At 43.8% G+C, this 19,472-nt stretch overlaps 1 protein-coding gene across 1 annotated transcript; it reads left to right on the plus strand.

Annotated features, from left to right (window-relative positions):
• Window positions 1-5,586: 5,586 nt before the first annotated feature.
• On the plus strand, window positions 5,587-14,953 carry LOC108301074 (ret finger protein-like 4A). The gene is made up of 5 exons (XM_017524141.2): window positions 5,587-5,633; window positions 5,764-5,811; window positions 13,642-13,741; window positions 13,814-13,913; window positions 14,106-14,953. Exons 1-5 carry the CDS (start codon window positions 5,587-5,589, stop codon window positions 14,951-14,953), a joined length of 1,143 nt encoding a protein of 380 aa, XP_017379630.1.
• The last annotated feature ends 4,519 nt before the right edge of the window (window positions 14,954-19,472 follow it).

A 19,472-nucleotide genomic window follows, 5' to 3' on the forward strand; every position in this document is an offset into this window, starting at 1 on the left:
CAAGGCACATAATTGTCAGATTCACCAGGGTTGAAATGTAGGAGAAAATACTAAGGGCAGCCAGAGAGAAAGGTCAGGTTACCCACAATGGGAAACCCATCAGACTCACAGCAGATCTCTCAGCGGAAACCCTGCATGCCAGAAGAGAGTGGGGGCCAATATTCAACATCCTTAAAGAAAAGAACTTTCAACCCAGAATCTCCTATCCAGCCAAACTAAGCTTCATAAGCAAAGGAAAAATAAAATCTTTTGTGAACAAGCAAGCACTCAGAGATTTCATCACCACCAGGCCTGCTTTACAAGACCTTCTGAAAGAAGCACTACACATGGAAAGGAACAACCAGAATCAGCCTTTCTAAAAAATACCAAAAAGTAAACAGCATCAACATAATCAAGAATTTACATCAACTAATGGGCAAAACAGCCAGCTAACATCAAATGGCAGTATTAAACTCACATGTATTATTATTAATCCTAAATTTAAATCAACTAAATCCCCCAATCAAAAGACACAACCAAAACCCATCGGTATGCTGCATCCAGACCCATCTCACATGCAAGGATACACAAAGACTCAAAACAAAGGGATGGAGAAAGATTTACCAACCAAATGGAGAGCAAAAATAAATAAATAAATAAATAAAAAGCAGGAGTTGTACTTCTTGCCTCTGATAAAATAGACTTTAAAGCAACAAAGATCAAAAGAGACAAAGAAGGACATTACATAATGGTAAAAGGATCAACGCAACAAGAAGAGCTAACGATCCTAAATATATACGCACCCAATACAGGAACACCCAGATACGTAAGACTGATAAAGAGACTTAGATTCTCACACAATAATAGTGGGAGACTTCAACATCAATATTAGACAGATCAACGAGACAGAAAATTAACAAGGATATCCAGGACTTGAACTCAGATCCGGAACAAGTAAACTTAATAAACATTTATAGAACTCTCCACTTCAAATACGCAAAATACACACTCTTATCAGTACCACATCACACCTACTCACAGGTTTAAATGAAATATTGGTTGGCTGCTTGTTTGTTATTTTCTTCCCTCATTTTTTCCTGTCTCCATTATTAAACACAATTATTGGCATAAAAGAGGTTTTCAATACCCATTTTTAGACCGCATTCTAGCCTGGGAAATAAAGCAACACTCCCCTTCTCTCTCCCTCTTCCTCTTCCTCTTTCTTCCTCGCCTTCATTCTTTTTTTTTTTTCTTCTTTCTTTCTTTTTTTTCTTTAAAAAATAAAAAAGGGCAAAAGGATCCTTCTATAGTCTCAGTAAAGTAACTACAAGATGATTTAGATTTTAGATTCTGGAGCCATACTGCCTGGGTTAAAAAACTGGTTCTAAAAAAAAAAAAAAAATTGTGTTAGCTGGCATTTTTGTGGTTTTCATCACTCTTGTATGGCAGATGAGTGTTCAACAAGAAGCTCAGCCTACTAGCCTGATAAATGACATATTCATTTCTATCTAGAAATGTTTTGCCACCATACTTTTACATAAAATACAAATATTAGCATTATAATTTAAAATGTCTTTAAGTTTAGCATGATATATTTGCATTTGCTTTGTTTGTTTTCTCTTTGTATTCAAAATACATACATTATTTTTCTTAGATACTCTCATCTAGTACATTACACATAACTAAAATTTTCACGGAATCATTCAGATTGTATGAAAAGGTGCATTTTAACATTTAACTGCAGTCACTGAATCCTATCTATAAAGAATATTATAATTCCATTTATATTTTGCATATTCCTCTGTTGTATTTTATCATTAAAAATTAAAGTTTATAAGACAAGCTTCTAAACAATAACGTAAAATGCAATAATAAAATAAATAAAAAATAAAAAACAAGGTAGCCATTCTTTTCTGGTCCAGGGTGTGTCTAGATGTGTAGTCCAGGAACTAGGGCCTGAAATGGGGGCCTGATGACTCTGCCCGGTGCCCTATCTGCTGTGGCTGAGCTGGTATCCAAGATGGAAGAACAAGTCCTCTTTCTTCTCTCCTCTACCCTGGTCAAGCGGTAAGAAGGAGTCACTTTTATTGCTGTGAGCGGAACTGCCTGGGCTTGTAGGGGGAGTGGTGCAAACGCTCCCTTACCGCCTGGGCTGGTATCTTACCAGGTCCTGGGTCCCCCTCATCCACGGGCTCTGAGCACAGCACAGTACTAGGACTTGCCTCGGAATTTCAGTCCTGTGGCCTAGACTGCCTTTCAGGTTTATGTAGAGCCCCGGAGCACTTGAGCTCCTGGTGCAAAGCTTGCCAAAACTGAAGTTCCAACCCCTGGGATGGGAGATTCCCCCTGGCTAGGGCTGGTGTACATGCTCTTTCTGTGGGTGCAGGCTGAGTTCTGCTCAGCCTTGCTTTCCACTGTGACAGGGCAGCGCTGAGCTCCAATGCAGAGTCCCCAGTGACTGCTCTGTCTCTCCTCCAACAAACAAACTCTCCTGCTGCCAGAAGATGAGGACGGGATGGTGCCGGCAATTTAAGGCTGTCTTTCCTACCCTCCTTAATGTCTCTTTCAGTGACATGAAGTTCAAAGGATGTACTTGGATTGCTCACCTGATTCTTGGTTCTTTACCTTTTGTTTACCCCTTTCTAGACACTACAGTAACTACTTTTTGACATTCATTAACTTAAGACTTCCTAAGTACAGGGTGCAATTAAAAGCTGTTTAGAGTTATAGAAATAGGCTTAAAGGAGTTTATGAAAAAGCCAAGGTCAAAGTGACTGAGTTGAGCATCAAGGAGCCAAGCTTAGATGTACAAGGGTTTCAGTAAACATGTTCTCTAGAACCAGGCTTCGCACGGCACCTGACACCAACAACATGTTCAAATAAATGAATGAATGAAGGGTCCTGGAAGGAGCGCCATGGTCAAAGCCTGTACTTCCTACTCCATCCACTGACCACAGCACACTGAGGACCGTGGTTCAGTGTTTTATTTACTGACCCTCTCCTTCCTTGGACCTCAGCCGATTTCCCTCCCTGGGAAAAACTACCCACATCAAGTGGCTGAGCCTGTGGCTGAGGCACAGTTCAGAGGCCTTTGCAGGAAAGTCGCCTCTCGGGGCCTTCCCCAGAGCCACTGCCAGCACAGAAGCCTGGACTTTGAGCTGCAAGCCCTGTTCTAGGGCATGCTTCCTCTGGCCCCCGCTTGGCCTAAGTCCAGAGGCAAAACACTTTTTTTTTTTTTTTTTTTTTGAGACAGAGTCTCGTTCCATTGCCAGGCACCAGGCTGGAATGCAGCGGCATGGTCTTGGCTCACTGCAACGTCTGCCTCCCATGTTCAAGCAATTCTCCTGCCTCAGCCTCCTGAGTAGCTGGGAATACAGACGCACGCCACCAGCTAATTTTTTTGTATTTTTAGTAGAGACGGAGTTTCATCATGTTGGCCGGGATGGTCTCGATCTCTTGACCTTGTGATCCGCCCTCTTCGGCCTCCCAAAGTGCTGGGATGACAGATATGAGCCACTGCGCCCGGCTGCAAAACATTTTTAAACATGTACAAGGGTTGGTTTAGGAGCTGTGTGGCTCGCATCACAGGAAAAACGTAAGTTGGCTTTCAAAGACACCTGGACCACAGTGGGGCCAGTGGGGAGAAAACATTTTTGTAACTAAGTTTTTCCTGACAAATAAAACACAAATGCTCATCATGTTAGTAACCTTTTCCCCTCCTTGATTTTATAATGGACATAGCAGTTACTGAAAGCACTTCAGTTCCCCATGGGGCCAGGGCTGAGGTACTGTCATTTAGAGTGTGGTAGAGGCCAGCTGACCTGGTGCCTACACACTGGAGCCCTGGACAAGCATCTCTTGTTCCTCATGGAGCTCCTTCCACCTTGAGTCACTGCAGGCTCACACCTCTGCTCATGGTCCTTACCTGGGATGTGACAGAGGACACCCAGGGCAGGGAGAGCTGCAGGGCCCAGAAGGACTGGTTCTTGCTTCTGGGGACAGCAGTCAAAAGAGATGCACCTTCCTCTCCAGGATGGCTGCTGGCTTCTGGGTCCTGTGGGGCTACAAGAGGAGGGTGATTGCTGATATTTTATAATGTGTGTTTCCAGAAACACTTTGGCCCTCATTATACCTGAGGTGCTTTGAAGAGCACTAGCATGTCCTTGTCCTAATTCCTTATGACCTAGTGAGATCAGTGGGCAGCAACACTGGCTCAATTTCAAGATGGGATGTGACCTAGTGCGTTCTATGCAGCTCTCACAGGATACCTGGAACCGAGCAATTCCTAATAAACATGAGGTTGTTCTCTCACAGTTCGAGGCTGGGGAGTCCAAGATCAAGGTGTCAGCATCTGGCAAGGGCTTTCTTGCTGTGTCATCACAGGGCAGAAGGTGAAAGGGCCAGTCAGTGAACTCTCTTCTGTGAGCACTCACTTCTGTGAGCTCTTTCCATAACAACATTAATCCACTCCTGATAGCTCTGCCCTCATGACTTAACTGCCTCTTAAAGCCTCACTCCCAACACTATTGCTTTAGGGGTGAGGTTTCAACTTAGGAATTTTGGAGGGGTCACACATACATTCAAACCTTCAGGAATAAATAATAGGCTGATTTTCTCTCAAGCAATCATGAGGCCATAGTCTTCACTGCATTGATAAATCTTGCTTCCCAGTTCCTGCATCTTTACAGTTTTTTCCCTGATGAGGGGCCTGATGTCCTCCACTGCATTCCCTGGGTGCCGTCATTGTGAATTCCAGTGGCCTCAGGAAGGCGTACATCCCTAGAGCCTGGATATCTGGATATCTTATGGGGAGGACCTACTTGGCGCTGTGTGCCTGGAGTCAGGGATCCTGTCCTGACAGCTTTGGATTCACTCTCATGCCCATTCCCTAACGGGACAGAAGAAAAAGGTTTTCATGTCCTATACGATATTAACAAGCTCCTACTTTAATTTTACTACTATTACTAATATTTCTGACAGAGTAATAGTGTTAAAATTAAACAGAAATCTAAATAGATGTATTGCTGACATCCTGGTTCCAAGGGGAGCAGTAGCACATCCAATAGCATGTCTCAGGAGAATTACCATGTATCTAAAGGCCAGTGGGGGAAACCAAAACTGCTAAATCTTCCAGACAAGAAATAATAAACCCTGGGGAAGGGAGCGACAGTGAACTCAGCCTTGTCCAGCGATTGCTGCCTCATCCTTATGCCAAGCCTGACTACAGGAGCCCTGCCCCCTGCCCCTCTCACCCACGCCCCCCTTTCTACTTCCTGGCTTTTTTTTTTTTTTTACAGGTGCCAGGGTATTAGAAGTTTTCTAGTTCTCCAGATAAAAAGTGTCTTCAATTCCCACCTCATTTCTTGAAGACTGTAACAGCAAAATCAGCCAAAGAAAAACATCCGGCTTTCTTTTTACAAGAACACCTGGTTCATCACCAAGGGGGAGAAGAAGATGATCATGTAATTGTTCCAAATAAACACCAATAAACCTGAGCCCAGGTGGGCCAGGAGTTCCTGAAGAGGATCTGCTTTTCTTCTGTTTGCAAGTGTACTGGCAGGAACCTTGGCAGAATTGTGAGGAGCAGGCCCTGAGCACATCCGTGCTATGCCAGCTCGCATCCCCGAGGACATTAGTTACATGGGCCCAGACAGGTACACCTGCTGTTCAGGTGTACAGCAGGCCTGGGCCAAAGCCCTGAGGGATTCTGCTGTGTGAAACTGCCCAACCTTGACTCTGAATAAATCCCTCTCCCTTTTCTCCCCAACCTGATTTACCAACCAGGACAGTCTGGCGACTCCTTGAGGACCTGCCGAAAGTGCTGGTGTCCAGGTGATTGCCTGGCCAGACCCCCTGGCTGCAGGCAGGAAGAGGGAAGCCTGGGACTGAGAGTGGAGAGAGAGAGGGGTGGAGTTAGACAGGAGGCAAAAGATGGAAGAGGAAGCTGAGGGGACGGGAAAATGACAACAGAGAGAACACGCCAGTGGGGAAGAGAGAGAAAGGAAAGAGAACAACGGAGAGGTTTCTGTGCATGTGGGGGAGACTGTGGGAGAGCAAGGAAAGATAAAGACCAAGACTCAAGTGTTCCAGTGAGAGAAAAGGGAAAAAGGTGACAGAGAAGAAATAGCTGCGTGGGAGATGGAGAATGTCACACATGACAGCCTGCAGTAGGCACAGGGTCGTGGGGACGCAGCCAGAGGGAGGGAGTCCAGCTGAAGCCTGAGGATGGAGTGTCAGCTGGCAGAGGGGGGACCAGCTTCACACAGTCACCTCACACCCTCTGTGTGTTTCTCAGCTCAGAGAAGCCCCCGGCAGGGTTAGGCGGCCAGTGCAGAAACAGTGGAATTTCCAGATTTGGAGACACATGACTGACATTTAAGTAAGGCCTGGTTCTGCCTCTTTCCTGCGGGGACTTCGGCCGTGTCACTGGCTCCTCGGAGCCTGTTTTCAGCTACAGAGTGGGAATGACAGTGCTCACTTTGCAGGATCATTGGGAACACTAAGGACATATAGGCCAGGCCAAGTGACACTCCAGGGGACACGGTTGGCAATAAAATGCCTGTTAGCTCTCATTCTTGTCTGCCTTCACATAACCTATTTAGTAGGTCAACTGCATTCGTATAACTCAGTTTGCAGTAAGCTCAGATAATTAAGAGAAAAATATTTTAGTAAGAAGTTTTGTTCTGAATTACTCTGCTTTTATATCACAACCTCTCCTGCCCACCACACACATACATACACTCTCTCCATCACGTTCTGCTCCCCTGTGTGCACAGTGTGGCTCCCAGCGGGGAATCCAGGGTCAGAGGGCGGCCCCTGGCTGTGCATCTGCTCTTCCTCCAGCTGGAGGCATCTCCCTCTCGCCCTCTATCTGAGTGACTTGAGCAACTTACTCCAATGATTCAACAGAACTCAGCATATTCTGTAAAGTGGTATCTTCCTCAAGGCTCAGCACTTGGTAAGAGACAATGGGACCTCCACATGCAGAGTCACAAATCATAACCTGTAGCCATTCATAGGAGAAACACACACATCTGCTCCCTCCCTGACAGGACTCCTGCCACCCACCCCAGGGCAGATCACACTTCCTGGAGAGGATACCTGCAGCCCGAACTGTTGGGGGCCTCCTGGGGACCTGTGCTCACCCCCTTTAGCCACTTTACAGTCACCATCAGGGCTTGCTGTGACACACAGCAGCACCTTAGCCAAGAGCATGACCATTTTACTCAGCACATACAGCCAGTCTTCTGTATCCATGAGGCATTGATGCCAAGAACCTCCAGATACCAAAATCTGCAGATGCATGGTTTTTATTCCAATAATTTTTATTGTTATATGTTATTGCTTTTCTGAATATTTTTGATGTGTGTATGTAGAACCTGTGGCTACAGAGGACCTACTGTAGCTATACATCAGGACACTTTATATGTGCCTGAAATCTAACACAGGAGAGTATCAGGGTAAAAAAACCCAGCATTTATTGTGAGTCATCAAATTCCATGAATGTCTAGAATACAGTTGAGTCTCGGGAGTGACTTGACTCAGTGGCTTGGTGGAAGAGGACACTAGGCATTTTCTCCGCTCCATGGAGAATGACCTTCATCTCTCAGACAGCATCTGCTCGGTAATGCCCCAGCACTCACCTCACACTGGGACCTGAAGCAGAGATGGGCTCTCATAGGGCTCGTGGAAAAAATAAGGAAACCCCAGAAGGTCTCTGCCTGGCCTAGGCTGGGTCAAGGACCTGTTGTGGAAATAAATAAAAATGAATATGCCTATTTTTACTTCAGCTACCTTGTTAGAGTGGTAGAGGAAGAATCATGTTCTAGAAGGAAGAACCATTTTCTGCATAGGAAAAACAGCCACATTGGTAGGATAGTCTAGAGACCTTCAGACACAAATTACCAAGGCTCGCCTTTCACATCAGGCCACCTGTCTGGTGCTGTTTGCTCTCTTCCTTGCCTCGTTCTTATGAAGAGGCTCAGCTCCCTGCCCAACTCCATGTCTACTCAGGGCTAACTTGATGGGATAGGTGGGGAGGAGGGAGCTCAGCTGAGCCCTGGAGATGAAATGGGATGATTACTGTTGCTGTTTATTTGGTGGGCTCATTCTCCTCTACCTGACCATGCTTTGTTGGACCCTTTACAACTGGATTCTAAGCCTGCCTTTCTTCTTACTCAGCATTTTTCCTAGAGTGTGTCACACAGGCCTGTGGATCCCATCACCTCTGTACTTAGATGACACACTAATGCTGTCTCCAGTCCAGACCTCTCTTCTGAGCTTCAGGCCCCTGTGTTCAATGGCCTCCTTGGTGTCTCTTCCTGGACATTTCAAGAGACTTAAAACACAAGCCCCCAGTAGAGTGTACAATCTTCCCTGTCTTATTCTGAAATGAGTTCACTTTCTGTACTGTTTCCTAACAAATTAAAATAAATGACTTTTCATCTAGTAATACAAGCTAGAAACTCAGAACCTTTATTTCCTCATTTCCTTTGCCCCATAAGTCAATCCATTACTAAGCTCTTATTAAACAACCCTTATATTTATGTGTTTCTCTCTGTCTCCACCACAATTCTTGCCCAAACAGTCGTCAGACTCTTCCAGAATTTCTGAAAGTGCTAACTGTCTACTTGGTCTAACACACAACCTTTCCATCAGTTCTCTTTACTGTCCAGAAGCAAGGGCCCTGTTTTCAGAGCTCTGAGGTCTTTGAGAAATCTGACCCTCAGATCAATAATACTCAATAACAGTTAGAGCAAGCTACCTGGTCAGTAGCAGGAGCAGCTGATCCTCACACAAATCAAAGGCTCCAATACTCAAAGCCTGTGAACCTCCCAGAGGTAACTTACTCATAATTCAGGAATCTACAATCAACTAGGCCATGGAACAAAGCATCTTTATGTAAATCTGTGTGGCAGGTCTGCTTATAAACATGGAGGGACAGAGGAAGCTTACCGATGATAATTGCCATGTGAATTTCTGGACCAATCAACCATTTCTGTGCTAAAATATAAGCTTCACAGACATTGTCAACATCCCTGAAGAGCTGTGGCAGCAGGGCAGTTATGAGGATGGCCTCTGGTACTAGGTTTTCTGGTTCAAATCCTGTCTGTGACACAAGCGTCAGTATTTTGGACAAGTTAGCCCAAATGGGGTATGTAAATACACCTCAACTTTCTCAACTATGAAAGGGGAAAAATATTAACAGCACATTCCTCTAAACACATAGGTTAGCATCCAACTCATAGTAAACATTATAGATGTTAATTTTCACTTTTACCAACAGGACACTGTGAGAGGGCGAGTAAACCACATGGAAAACACATCCCAGAGAATCTGCGGTCCGAGGGACCTTGGCCAAAGTCTTACCCCGTCACTTAGCATCTGAATGACTCCAGACAGGCCCAATGCTTCCTTATAGTCATTGTTAAAAACTATAAAATGTGGATATAGATAGTTCTCAGGGTTTGGGAAGGTGTGTGTGTGTGTGTGTGTGTGTGTGTGTGTGTGTGTGTGTGGCATTTTGTAAGGGCTTGGCATATAAGCCCCAAATTGATGTCAAATATTGCTCCTAAATGGCATAGATCCTGTCCTGATGAAGATTACACTCTAAAAGAGAGAGTTTGAATTGTTAATATCTAGTAAAAAGTTATAATAAAATACCTTAATATATTTTGAGTACCTGGAAAAATAATTCCCTGAATTTGCAGCCTGAGATTGGAAACTCATAAAATTCCCTCAACTGTAGTTACAATTCTCTTTAGACCAAACCTCTTTCTGGGTAGCGTGTCCAGCTTTCTGGCCCTTAGGTGCACAGATGGCCGGGCAGGACAGGGACTGGCCAGCCACTGTGAATGGTTGTCAGCACGGCACTTTGGCAGCAATCCTTTATTTAATAGCTCACCCCAGGTAACTAAGAGGCTGTAGGCTGCCAGTGCTGGGCTCACTGAAAGCTTTAATTGGTACTTAGTCTAAACAGTGCGTCAAAGGGCCACAGCTTCCACATGGATGTACAAGAAATCTGACCTGTCAAAAGAGCCTGCAATGTAGCCAAACAAATGCATTAATAAAATGGGTCTTGCCCTGCCCGCCTCACACTGGGTCTGTCACAGGCAGGGAACCTGTGAGCCCAGAGGCTTGGACCCGGAGTTTTCATGATTGCAAACATTTGGATAAAGCTGAAAAAAATAAAAACAGACCACTACACAAAGCTCCCAGTACTCTGCTCAATCCTTTGCTTTTCTTTCATGCATCACACAAGTTTGGATTATAGATTTTCAAGTTTTCACACAACATCCTGAAATTAGACCAGGCAGAAGTAGAAATCCCAAACAGACCAACGATGAGCAGGTCTATGGAGTCAGTAATAATAATAATAAACTGCCAAAAAGTAGAGGCCCTGGACCAGCTGGGCTCACAGCTGAATTCTACCAAATACACAAAGAACTGATTCCAATCCTTCTGAAACTGTTCTAAAAAATCAAGAAGGAGAGAATTCTTCCTATTTCATTCTACAAGGCCAGCATCACCCTGGCACTTAAACCAGAAAAGGACACAATAAAAGAAGAAAACGACATACCAATCCTTCTGATGAACACAGACACAACATCCTCAACAAAAATACTAGCACATTGAACCCAACAGCACATCAAAAAGATACAGCACCATTATCACGTGGGATTTATTTCAGGGATGCAAGGATAGTTCAACATACAGAAGTCCATAGTCAATAAACATGATACATCACATAAACAGAATTAAGGGCAAAACCCATATAATTATCTCAAAAGGCACAAAAATACTTTAATAAAATTCAGCATCCTTTCATGATAAAAATCCTCAGAAAACTAGGCATAGAAGAAATCAGCTCATCATAATAAATGCCATATACAACAAGCTCACAGCCAAAATCACACTTAACAGGGGATAGTTAGAAGCATTTCCTCTAAGAACTAAAACAAAACAAGGATGTTCGCCTTCATCACTCTTACTCAATGTAGTACTGAAAGTCCTTGCCACAGGAATTAGACAAAAGAAAAACAAAGGCATTCAAACTAGAAAAAGAAAGCCAAGTTATTCCTGTTCACTGATACTATGATCTATATGTAGAAAACTCTAAGTACTCTACCAATAAACTCTTAGATTTCATAAATGAATTCAGTAACAGTTCATAATACAAAATTAGTGTACAGAATTCAGTAACATTTTTGTACACCAGTAACAACCTAGCTGAGGATCAAACTGAGAAGGCAACTCCCTTTACAGTAGCTTTAAAAATAAAATACCTAGAAATAAATGTAAACAAAGAAATGAAATATCTCTATTAGGAGAATTACAAAACACAGATGAAAGAAATCACTGATCACACAAACAAATGGACAAACTTCCCACTCTCATGGATTGGAAGAATTAATATTGTTAAAGTGACCATACTGCCCAAAGCAACCCAGAAGTACAGTGTAATTCCTGTAAAATTACTAACTCATTTTTCACAGAATTGGAAAAAAAAAATCCTGAAATCATAAAATCATATGAAACCAAAAAAAGAGCCTGAATAACCAAAGCAATCATGTGCACAAAGAACAAAGGTGGAGGCATCGCATTACCTGACTTCAAACTATATTCCAAAGCTGCGATAACCAAGACAACATGGTAATGTTATAAAAATAGACCCGTAAACCAATGAAACAGAATAGCAAACCCATAAATAAAGCCACATATATACAACCAAATGATCTTTGACAAAGTCAAATATACATATACACTGGAGAAAGACACCATATTCACTTGATGGCTCTGGGAAAATTGGATTGCCTGGTGCAGAAGAAAGAAATTGGACCCATACCTCTCACCACATATAAGAATCAACTCAAGATGGATTAAAGACCTAAAGATAAAACCTCAAAATATAAAAATCTCAGAAAAAAATCTAGGAACAACTCTTTTGGATGTTGGCCTTGGCAAAAAATGTATGACTAAGTCCTAAAAACAAGTGTAACAAAACCAAAATGAGACGAATGGAACCTAATTAAACCAAAAATCTTCTGCACAGCAAAATAATCAACAGAGTAAACAGACAACCTACAGAATGGAAAAATATATATATTTGCAAACTATCAGTCAAAGGGCTAATATCAAGAATCTATAAGAAAAACAGTTCAACGAAAAAAAAAACCAACTTAAAAAGTGGAAAAGGACATGAACAGATATTTTTCAAAGGAAGACATACAAGTTGCCAAGAAACATATGAAAGAATACTCAACATCACTAATCATTAGAGAAATGCAAATGGAAACCACAATAAGATACCATCTTTCACCAATCAGAATGCCTATTATTAAAAAGTTTAAAAACAATAGATATTGGCAAGGATACAGAGAAAAGGGAACACTTATACGTACTTATATATGGTAGATGTAAATTAGTACAACCTCTATGGAAAAGAGAGTGGAGGTCTCTCCAAGAACTAAAAATAGAACCACAATTTTTTTTTTTTTTTGAGACGGAGTTTCCCTCTTGTTGCCCAGGCTGGAGTGCAATGGTGCGATCTCGGCTCACTGCAACCTCCACTTCCTGGGTTCAAGCAATTCTCCTGCCTCAGCCTCCCAAGTAGTTGTGACTACAGGTGTGTGCCACCATGCCCAGTTGATATTTTTGTATTTTTAGTAGAGACGGGGTTTCATCACGTTGACCAGTATGGTCTCAATCTCTTGACCTCGTGATCCACCCACCTCGGCCTCCCAAAGTGCTGGGATTTAGAACCACAATTTGATCCAGCAATCCCACTATTGGGTAGACACTCAAAGGGAAATAATTTATTATATCAAAAAGGTACCTGCTCGTGTGTGTTTACTGAAGCACTATTCCCAATAGCAACAATAGGGAATTAACCTAAGTGTCCATCAATGGAGGACTGGATAAAGAAACATTATATATGTATGTTATATATACATAACATATACATATATGTTACGTGTATACATAACATATACATATGTTACGTGTATACATAACATACATATTTGTTACGTGTATACATAACATATATTTGTTACGTGTATATATAACATATATACATAACATATATGTTACACATTATATATATGTTACACATTATATATGTTAAACATTATATATATGTTATATATACATAACATATATATGTTATGTATATATAACATATATACATGTATATATAACATACATATATGTATGTATATATATAAATATATATACATACATATATATTTATATATAAATATATGTATAATGTAATACTACTCAGACATAAAAAAAATGAAAAATTATGTCTTTTCAGGAACGTGGATGAAACTGGAGGCCATTATCCCCAGAGAAATAATTCGGTAACAGAAAGTCAAATGCCACATGTTCTCATGCATGCGTGGGAGCTGAACAGTGAGTACACACGGACATAAGATGGAATAATGGACTTTGGAGACTACAAAAGCTGGGACGGTGGGAGAGGGGAGAGGAAGAAAAACAGCCTTCGGGTACAATGTTTACTGTTCAGGTGATGAGTACACTCTAAGCCTAGGCTCCAACGCTCTGCAATATATGCACGCAGAATCCTGCACTTAGACTCCCTAAATATATTAAAAATGAAATTTAAAAATTTCGTTTGCGGCCGGCGTCCCAAGACAGCGGCGGCGTCCGGGCTGCTAAGGCGGGCCCCACGCGGCTGACAGCGGACGCGTCGGACCCAGGGCTGGGGGACGCGCGGCAGCGGACTCTGCGCGGACCTGTCCTGGGCCGTGCGGCGGCGGGGGCGCCAGGGGATGCTCTTGCTGGGCCCCCCTCTCCCTCCTCAACTTAGGGCGGCTTCCGGGCCACAGCGCTGTGGGAGCTCAAAGTGTGTCTGCTGGGGGATCCAGGTGTAGGTAAATCGAGTATTGAGCGGCGGTTTGTGGAGGACAGTTTTGATCCAAACATCAACCCAACAATAGGGGCATCTTTTCTTTATTTTTTTATTTTTTAAATTTTATTTATTATTATTATTTATTATTTTTATTTTTTAAAAAAAGACAGGGAGACCTGAGCTGTCAGCAGAAGCAGCCGGAGGCCAGGGGAGGAAACTCGGGAAGACATTCGCTGTGGCTGAACACGTCAAACAATTAGACGTCCCGTTTGTCTGAATGATCTTGAAGAACCGATGCAACTGAAATGTGGATATACCTGCTGCCTCCAACGCGTCAGTTCGCTGCAGAAGGAGCCCCATGGGGAAGGTGTGCTGTGCCCCTTATGCCCTGTGGCCTCTCAGAAGAATGACATCAAGCCCAAGTACGAGCTGAGGGCACTGATTGCCATCACCAAGGAACGAGAGCCCATGCGGAAATCTGCTCTAAGGATGAACCCAAGGATGAGGAAGTTTCAAGTGGATATGACCTCGGACGTGGACACAGCCAGCAACTGTCTTACCATTTCTGAAGACCCGAGGAGCGTCCGGCGTGGGGATTTCAGACGCAGCAGGAGGGGACAGGCTGAAAGGTTCAGCTCCGCGCGGTGCGTCCTGGGGACCACTCGCCTCACTTCTGGCCGCCATTGCTGGGAGGTGGATGTGGGCACCAACAAAATATGGGATGTGGGCATTTGCAAGGAATCTGTGAATGGACAGAGGGACGTTGTACTTTCTTCAGAACTTGGCTTCTGGACTGTGGGTTCCAGAAAAGGACAGATCTTTGCCGCCAGCACTATGCCTTTGACTTTTCTCTGGGTGAGTCCCCAGTTGCAGAGAGTGGGGGTTTACCTGGATGTAGGTATGAGGTCCATTTCCTTTTATAATGTTAGTGATGGGTGCCATATCTACACATTCAACGACATTCCTGTTATAGAGCCTCTGCGTCCATTTTTTTCTCATAAACGTGAAACTCAAGATGATCAGAGCTTCCTCAGCATCTGTCCTGTGATCAATCCAGACAGTGCCAGTCCCCCAGTTTATTCTGGGGAAAGGAAATAAACATTTGAACATGATCATCCACAGCAAGTTTCTGTGTGCCTGTAGCCAGAGCTAAGAACATTTCTGCTAGATACACATAGGTACAAAGGAATAGAAGGGAAACATCAATCATTTTGTAAACCACGAACAGAAAGCAATTATATTAATTAGGGGAAAATTAACATTTGACGTATAAAGTTTGTCATATTTTCTTTGGGGCTTATGTTTATTCTTTTGTTCAATAAATATTTTGATATTTCAGAAAAAAAATAAAAAATAAAAAAATTAAAAAAGTGTTTCACCATGTTGGCCAGGCTGGTCTTGAACTCCTGACCTCAGGTGATCCGCCTGCCTCGGCCTCCCAAAGTGCTGAGATTACAAGGGTGAGCCACCATGCCCAGCCAAGGGGCATCTTTTATGACCAAGACTGTCCTGTACCAAAATGAGCTACATAAATTCCTAATCTGGGATACAGCTGTATAAGAACGATGTCATGCCTTAGCACCAACGTACTATCGAGGGTCGGCCGCAGCTGTAATCGTTTATGGTATCACAGAAGAAGAGACATTTTCAACATTAAAGGATTGGGTGAAAGAGCATCGACAGCACAGCCCACCTAATATTATAGTTGCCACTGCAGGAAATGTGTGATTTTATTGATGTAAGAGAAGTCATGGAGAGAGATGGAAAAGACTATGCCAACTCTATTCATGCAATTTTTGTAGAGACCAGCGCAAAAAAAGCGATAAACATAAATGAACTCTTTATAGAAATTAGTCGAAGAATTACATTCACTGACGCCAACCGCCATCTGGCGGTAAGGGCTTCAAACTCCGAAGGCAGCCTTCAGAGCCAAAGCAGAGCTGCTGCTGACCGAACCTCATACTTGATGATGAAGTAGGTGATTCTGAAAGTTAACAGGAGGGCTGGGACCCTGCCACCAGTTTCCACCTAGCGGTCTTGAGTCTTCTCCGTGCAAAAAGTATTCATAGATATTGACCAATCTCTTCTCCAAAGACTGCAGCAATGATATTTCAGTCTGTGGACTTCTATTATGTAAAGAATCTCTAATGTACAATGGGACTACATCATTGGCTTTTGACCTTGCTGAAAAGGAACATGTAATTGCATGGGTGGTAAGATTAAATTGTTGAGTAGTTTTGTGATCAAGATATTATGTAACATTTGTAAAGGGAAAATTAACACTTTTGTGGTTCTTAAAGGAAAGGGAGACCTTGTGGAGATTATGATTTCCTTGGTTTCTGTTACCACTGTTAGAGGGAGTTGTATCATTTAAAATACAGCAGGATAGCCTAAATGGGGACAGGACAATTATGATCTGAAGCTAAAATGGGTCATTTATAGGACTGATGGAAATGACTTCATCTCTGCCATCTCTAAAGCACTTTTCATTGACTATGTTAGCCTAGGATGCGTACAGTAAATTAACAATGATAGCAGCAGATCCGTAGCTCACCCTGGGTTTGCTTCTGAACTTGTCATGTGTGTGCCACCAAACATGTTATTGGCACCTTTTTAAAATAAGCTCTCATGATCAAGATGCTGATGGTAGAGAAGCCGCCTGGAATAAATTGAATTTCATGTGTTCTAATTGACTAGCAGTTGTTTAAAAAGGAAGAAGAGAGGAAGTAAAGAAGTTGGTGTAAATGCTGTCAATTTTTTTTAACCCAAGTATTTTGGTGGGGAAAAACAAATATCTGTTGCTTAGCATATGTAAAGTTGTAGTCTATATTTATGAGGCCATCGCTTAAAGGTTATCAGTTATGTAAATACATTAATAAATTCTAAGTTTCATTTGAAAAAAAATTTTGTTTAAAAAAGGATTTCCAAATTTTCAAATGTGTATTTTCATATCAACTATATATACACTTGACATTGTCTGATTACTTTTTTATTGACCAGTGATTGGCTGCCATAGAACACAGCTCCATGGCAGGGGCTCATCTTCCCCCCACATGAGATTCAGAGAAGTTACTGGGTCCAGGTGCTCCTCAGTGCTCTCAGCTCAGGTGTTCTCAGGAGCTCGCAGGTACTGCTTGTCCTGCTGGAAAGCACAACGCAGAGGCTAGCAATGTGTGCTTTGTGGTCTAACAACCCAGAAATCCAAATCCTGCCCAGCCACCACTTCTAGAAATACAACTTTGAATAATATACATAACTTTTGCAAAATTAAGAGAATCCATCTGTAAAATAGTGATGAAAAACAGTGCTTTCCAGCAGGGCTCAGTGACCCACAGCTTTAATCCCAGCATATTGGGAGGCCGAGGCAGGTGGATGACCTGAGGCCAGGAATTTGAGACCAGCCTGGCCAACATGGTGAAACCCCATCTCTACTAAAAATACAAAAAATTAGCCGGCATGGTGGCAGGTGCCTGTAATCTCAGCTACTAGGGAGGCTGAGGAGGAAGAATCACTTGAACCTGGGAGGTAGAGGTTGCAGTGAGCTTAGATGGCGTCACTGCACTCCAGCCTGAGCCACAGAGCAAGACTGTCTCAAAAAACAACAGTGCCTTTCCTATTAGATTGTGGTGAGGATTAAATAATGACTGCTCAGCAGTGTCAGGTATACTGCAAATGTCCAACAAATATCATCCTCATTGTTGCTGCTTTCCCCACACTGGGACTCTTCCCTCCACCCCAGGACACTGGGGAGGGAGTGACCCTTCAAGCAGGGACACCCTTAAAAAGCACAGAGTTCAGCCCTGTCAATTTACAGACATGGTGATTGAGGCCCAGAGAAGGGAGGCCCAGAGAAGGTTGGCCCAGATGGCCTATGTCCCAGACAAAACCCCTCCACTGCCCCCTACACATCCTCTCCTGACAGCTTTAGCAGAAAGAGGACAGGTGGAGACCTTGCCAGTCAAGTCCCATCCAACGACAAAGGCTGGCTCTGCACTGAGACAGCACACCCTCTGACAGCTGCCCTGTCTCCTTCCAGAAGGACCCAGCCCACCTTGGCCATCGTCCATCCATGGTGGCAGAACTAGTGGTGGCGAGACCTGAAAACAGGGTGGACAGCCTTTCCCCAGGAGCAAGGATGCCACTGGAAGGCAATATTCTTCGGGCTATTCTCGAACCAGCTCCACATCTTCCCACACCACAGGGGAGGGCCCTCAGGATCCTCCAAGGCCTGGGATCTGCAATTCTCTCTCAATATTGGTCCCTCCAGTGCTCTCGTTTGCTCAGTCACTCAGCCAGGCACCTGCTCTGAGCCGGCCTCCACATGGAGCTAAGGACACAGACACTAACAGGACACAGACCCTGCCTGCAAAGCCCTGGCAGATTAGGAGGTAAAGCACGTGAATACATGGATGACGGTGAGGTTAGAGTCAGAGGATTAAGGGAGGGGGCTGGCACCACAGTGAGGCACAGAGTGGCTGCGGGTCACATCTCCTGGGATGCTGAGGGAGCCTCATGAGACAGTGAGCTCCAGTAATTAGGAGGCGTTCCACAGGCAGACAAAGGGCAAGGAGGAGAAGGAAAGCAAGTACGTTGATTTGGCTGTGGAGAGGCCTGCAGGCAGAAGAGTCCCACACACCTGCTTCGTGTGGGGGAGAGCTGCATCCACAGAGGGATAAAGTGATGTAAGCAGCAGAGGCAGTCAGGCTTTCTCTAAGGAACTTGCAGGGATGCAGAAAAGACGAACTGTGAGTCTCATACCTTTAAGGTCTTAAAGATACATGTACTGTTTTCTCTGAGGACTGCCTTCCTGTGAGGCTTCAACTATACAACCAGACACCTCTTCCAGCCATGCCTTCTCTTTACGTATCCCATTAACCTGTCCTGCCAACATACCTATTTTTGGCCATGCTCCGAGCCCCCATTCTTTCTGTATGCCCAAAATGGTATAAAGGCCCCAACCATCTGTCCATTTTATGTGATTCTTCTGCATGTATATGCACATGATAAAGTTTATCTGCATTTTTTTTCTGTTAATGTATCTCAAATTATCAAACCTTCTGGGAAAAAGTCAAACTTTTCTACAAAGGAGGAGAAATGTAGAAAAATGAAATGATGGGTATGGGAGAGCCTGGGGGTTTGGCAGCGTGTCAGTTTGGAGAAAAGGAAGGCGTTCAGTAACTGTGAGGCAGGAAGAGGTCCGGTCTGGAAGGCACCGGGAGGAGTGTCCTGCCAGGGCGTCTGAGAGGCCGGTGGTCAGCACTCAGTGTCTTTTCTGTCTAAACAGCCACATCCAGGGCATGCTGACCCAGCAGCCAGACAGCCTCGGCCCCCAAGACCCACACAAGCGCTGTGCTACTTTCAGTGCAGAGGAGGCCGTGTCTGTACCTCTGCACAGAGGCCAGCCCAGCTTCTGCTCAGGACCCCTGTTCAGCCGCTTCTACAGGGTGCTCAGTGTCTCCAGGCCAGGTAGGAGGTCACCGCCCAGGGTCTGACACCAGCACTGCCAAACACAATCTGAGATCCACTTTCTTATTTCACGGGCACGGCAAACCAGCAATGAAAGAAATTAGACCTATTCAGTGTTAATACAATGACCTTATCATTTGACATCTTTTTT

The sequence above is a fragment of the Cebus imitator genome, unplaced genomic scaffold (assembly GCF_001604975.1).
Source record: "Cebus imitator isolate Cc_AM_T3 unplaced genomic scaffold, Cebus_imitator-1.0 Scaffold32, whole genome shotgun sequence".
Lineage (NCBI taxonomy): Eukaryota > Metazoa > Chordata > Mammalia > Primates > Cebidae > Cebus > Cebus imitator.

Coding starts and splice junctions, on each gene's coding strand:
- LOC108301074 (XM_017524141.2), top strand. CDS start 5,587: ATGCCAGCTCGCATCCCCGAGGACATTAGTTACATGGGCCCAGACAG. Junction 13,742..13,813: donor AGCGGACTCTGCGCGGACCT/GTCCTGGGCCGT, acceptor TCCTCAACTTAG/GGCGGCTTCCGGGCCACAGC. Junction 13,914..14,105: donor GCGGCGGTTTGTGGAGGACA/GTTTTGATCCAA, acceptor GCTGAACACGTC/AAACAATTAGACGTCCCGTT.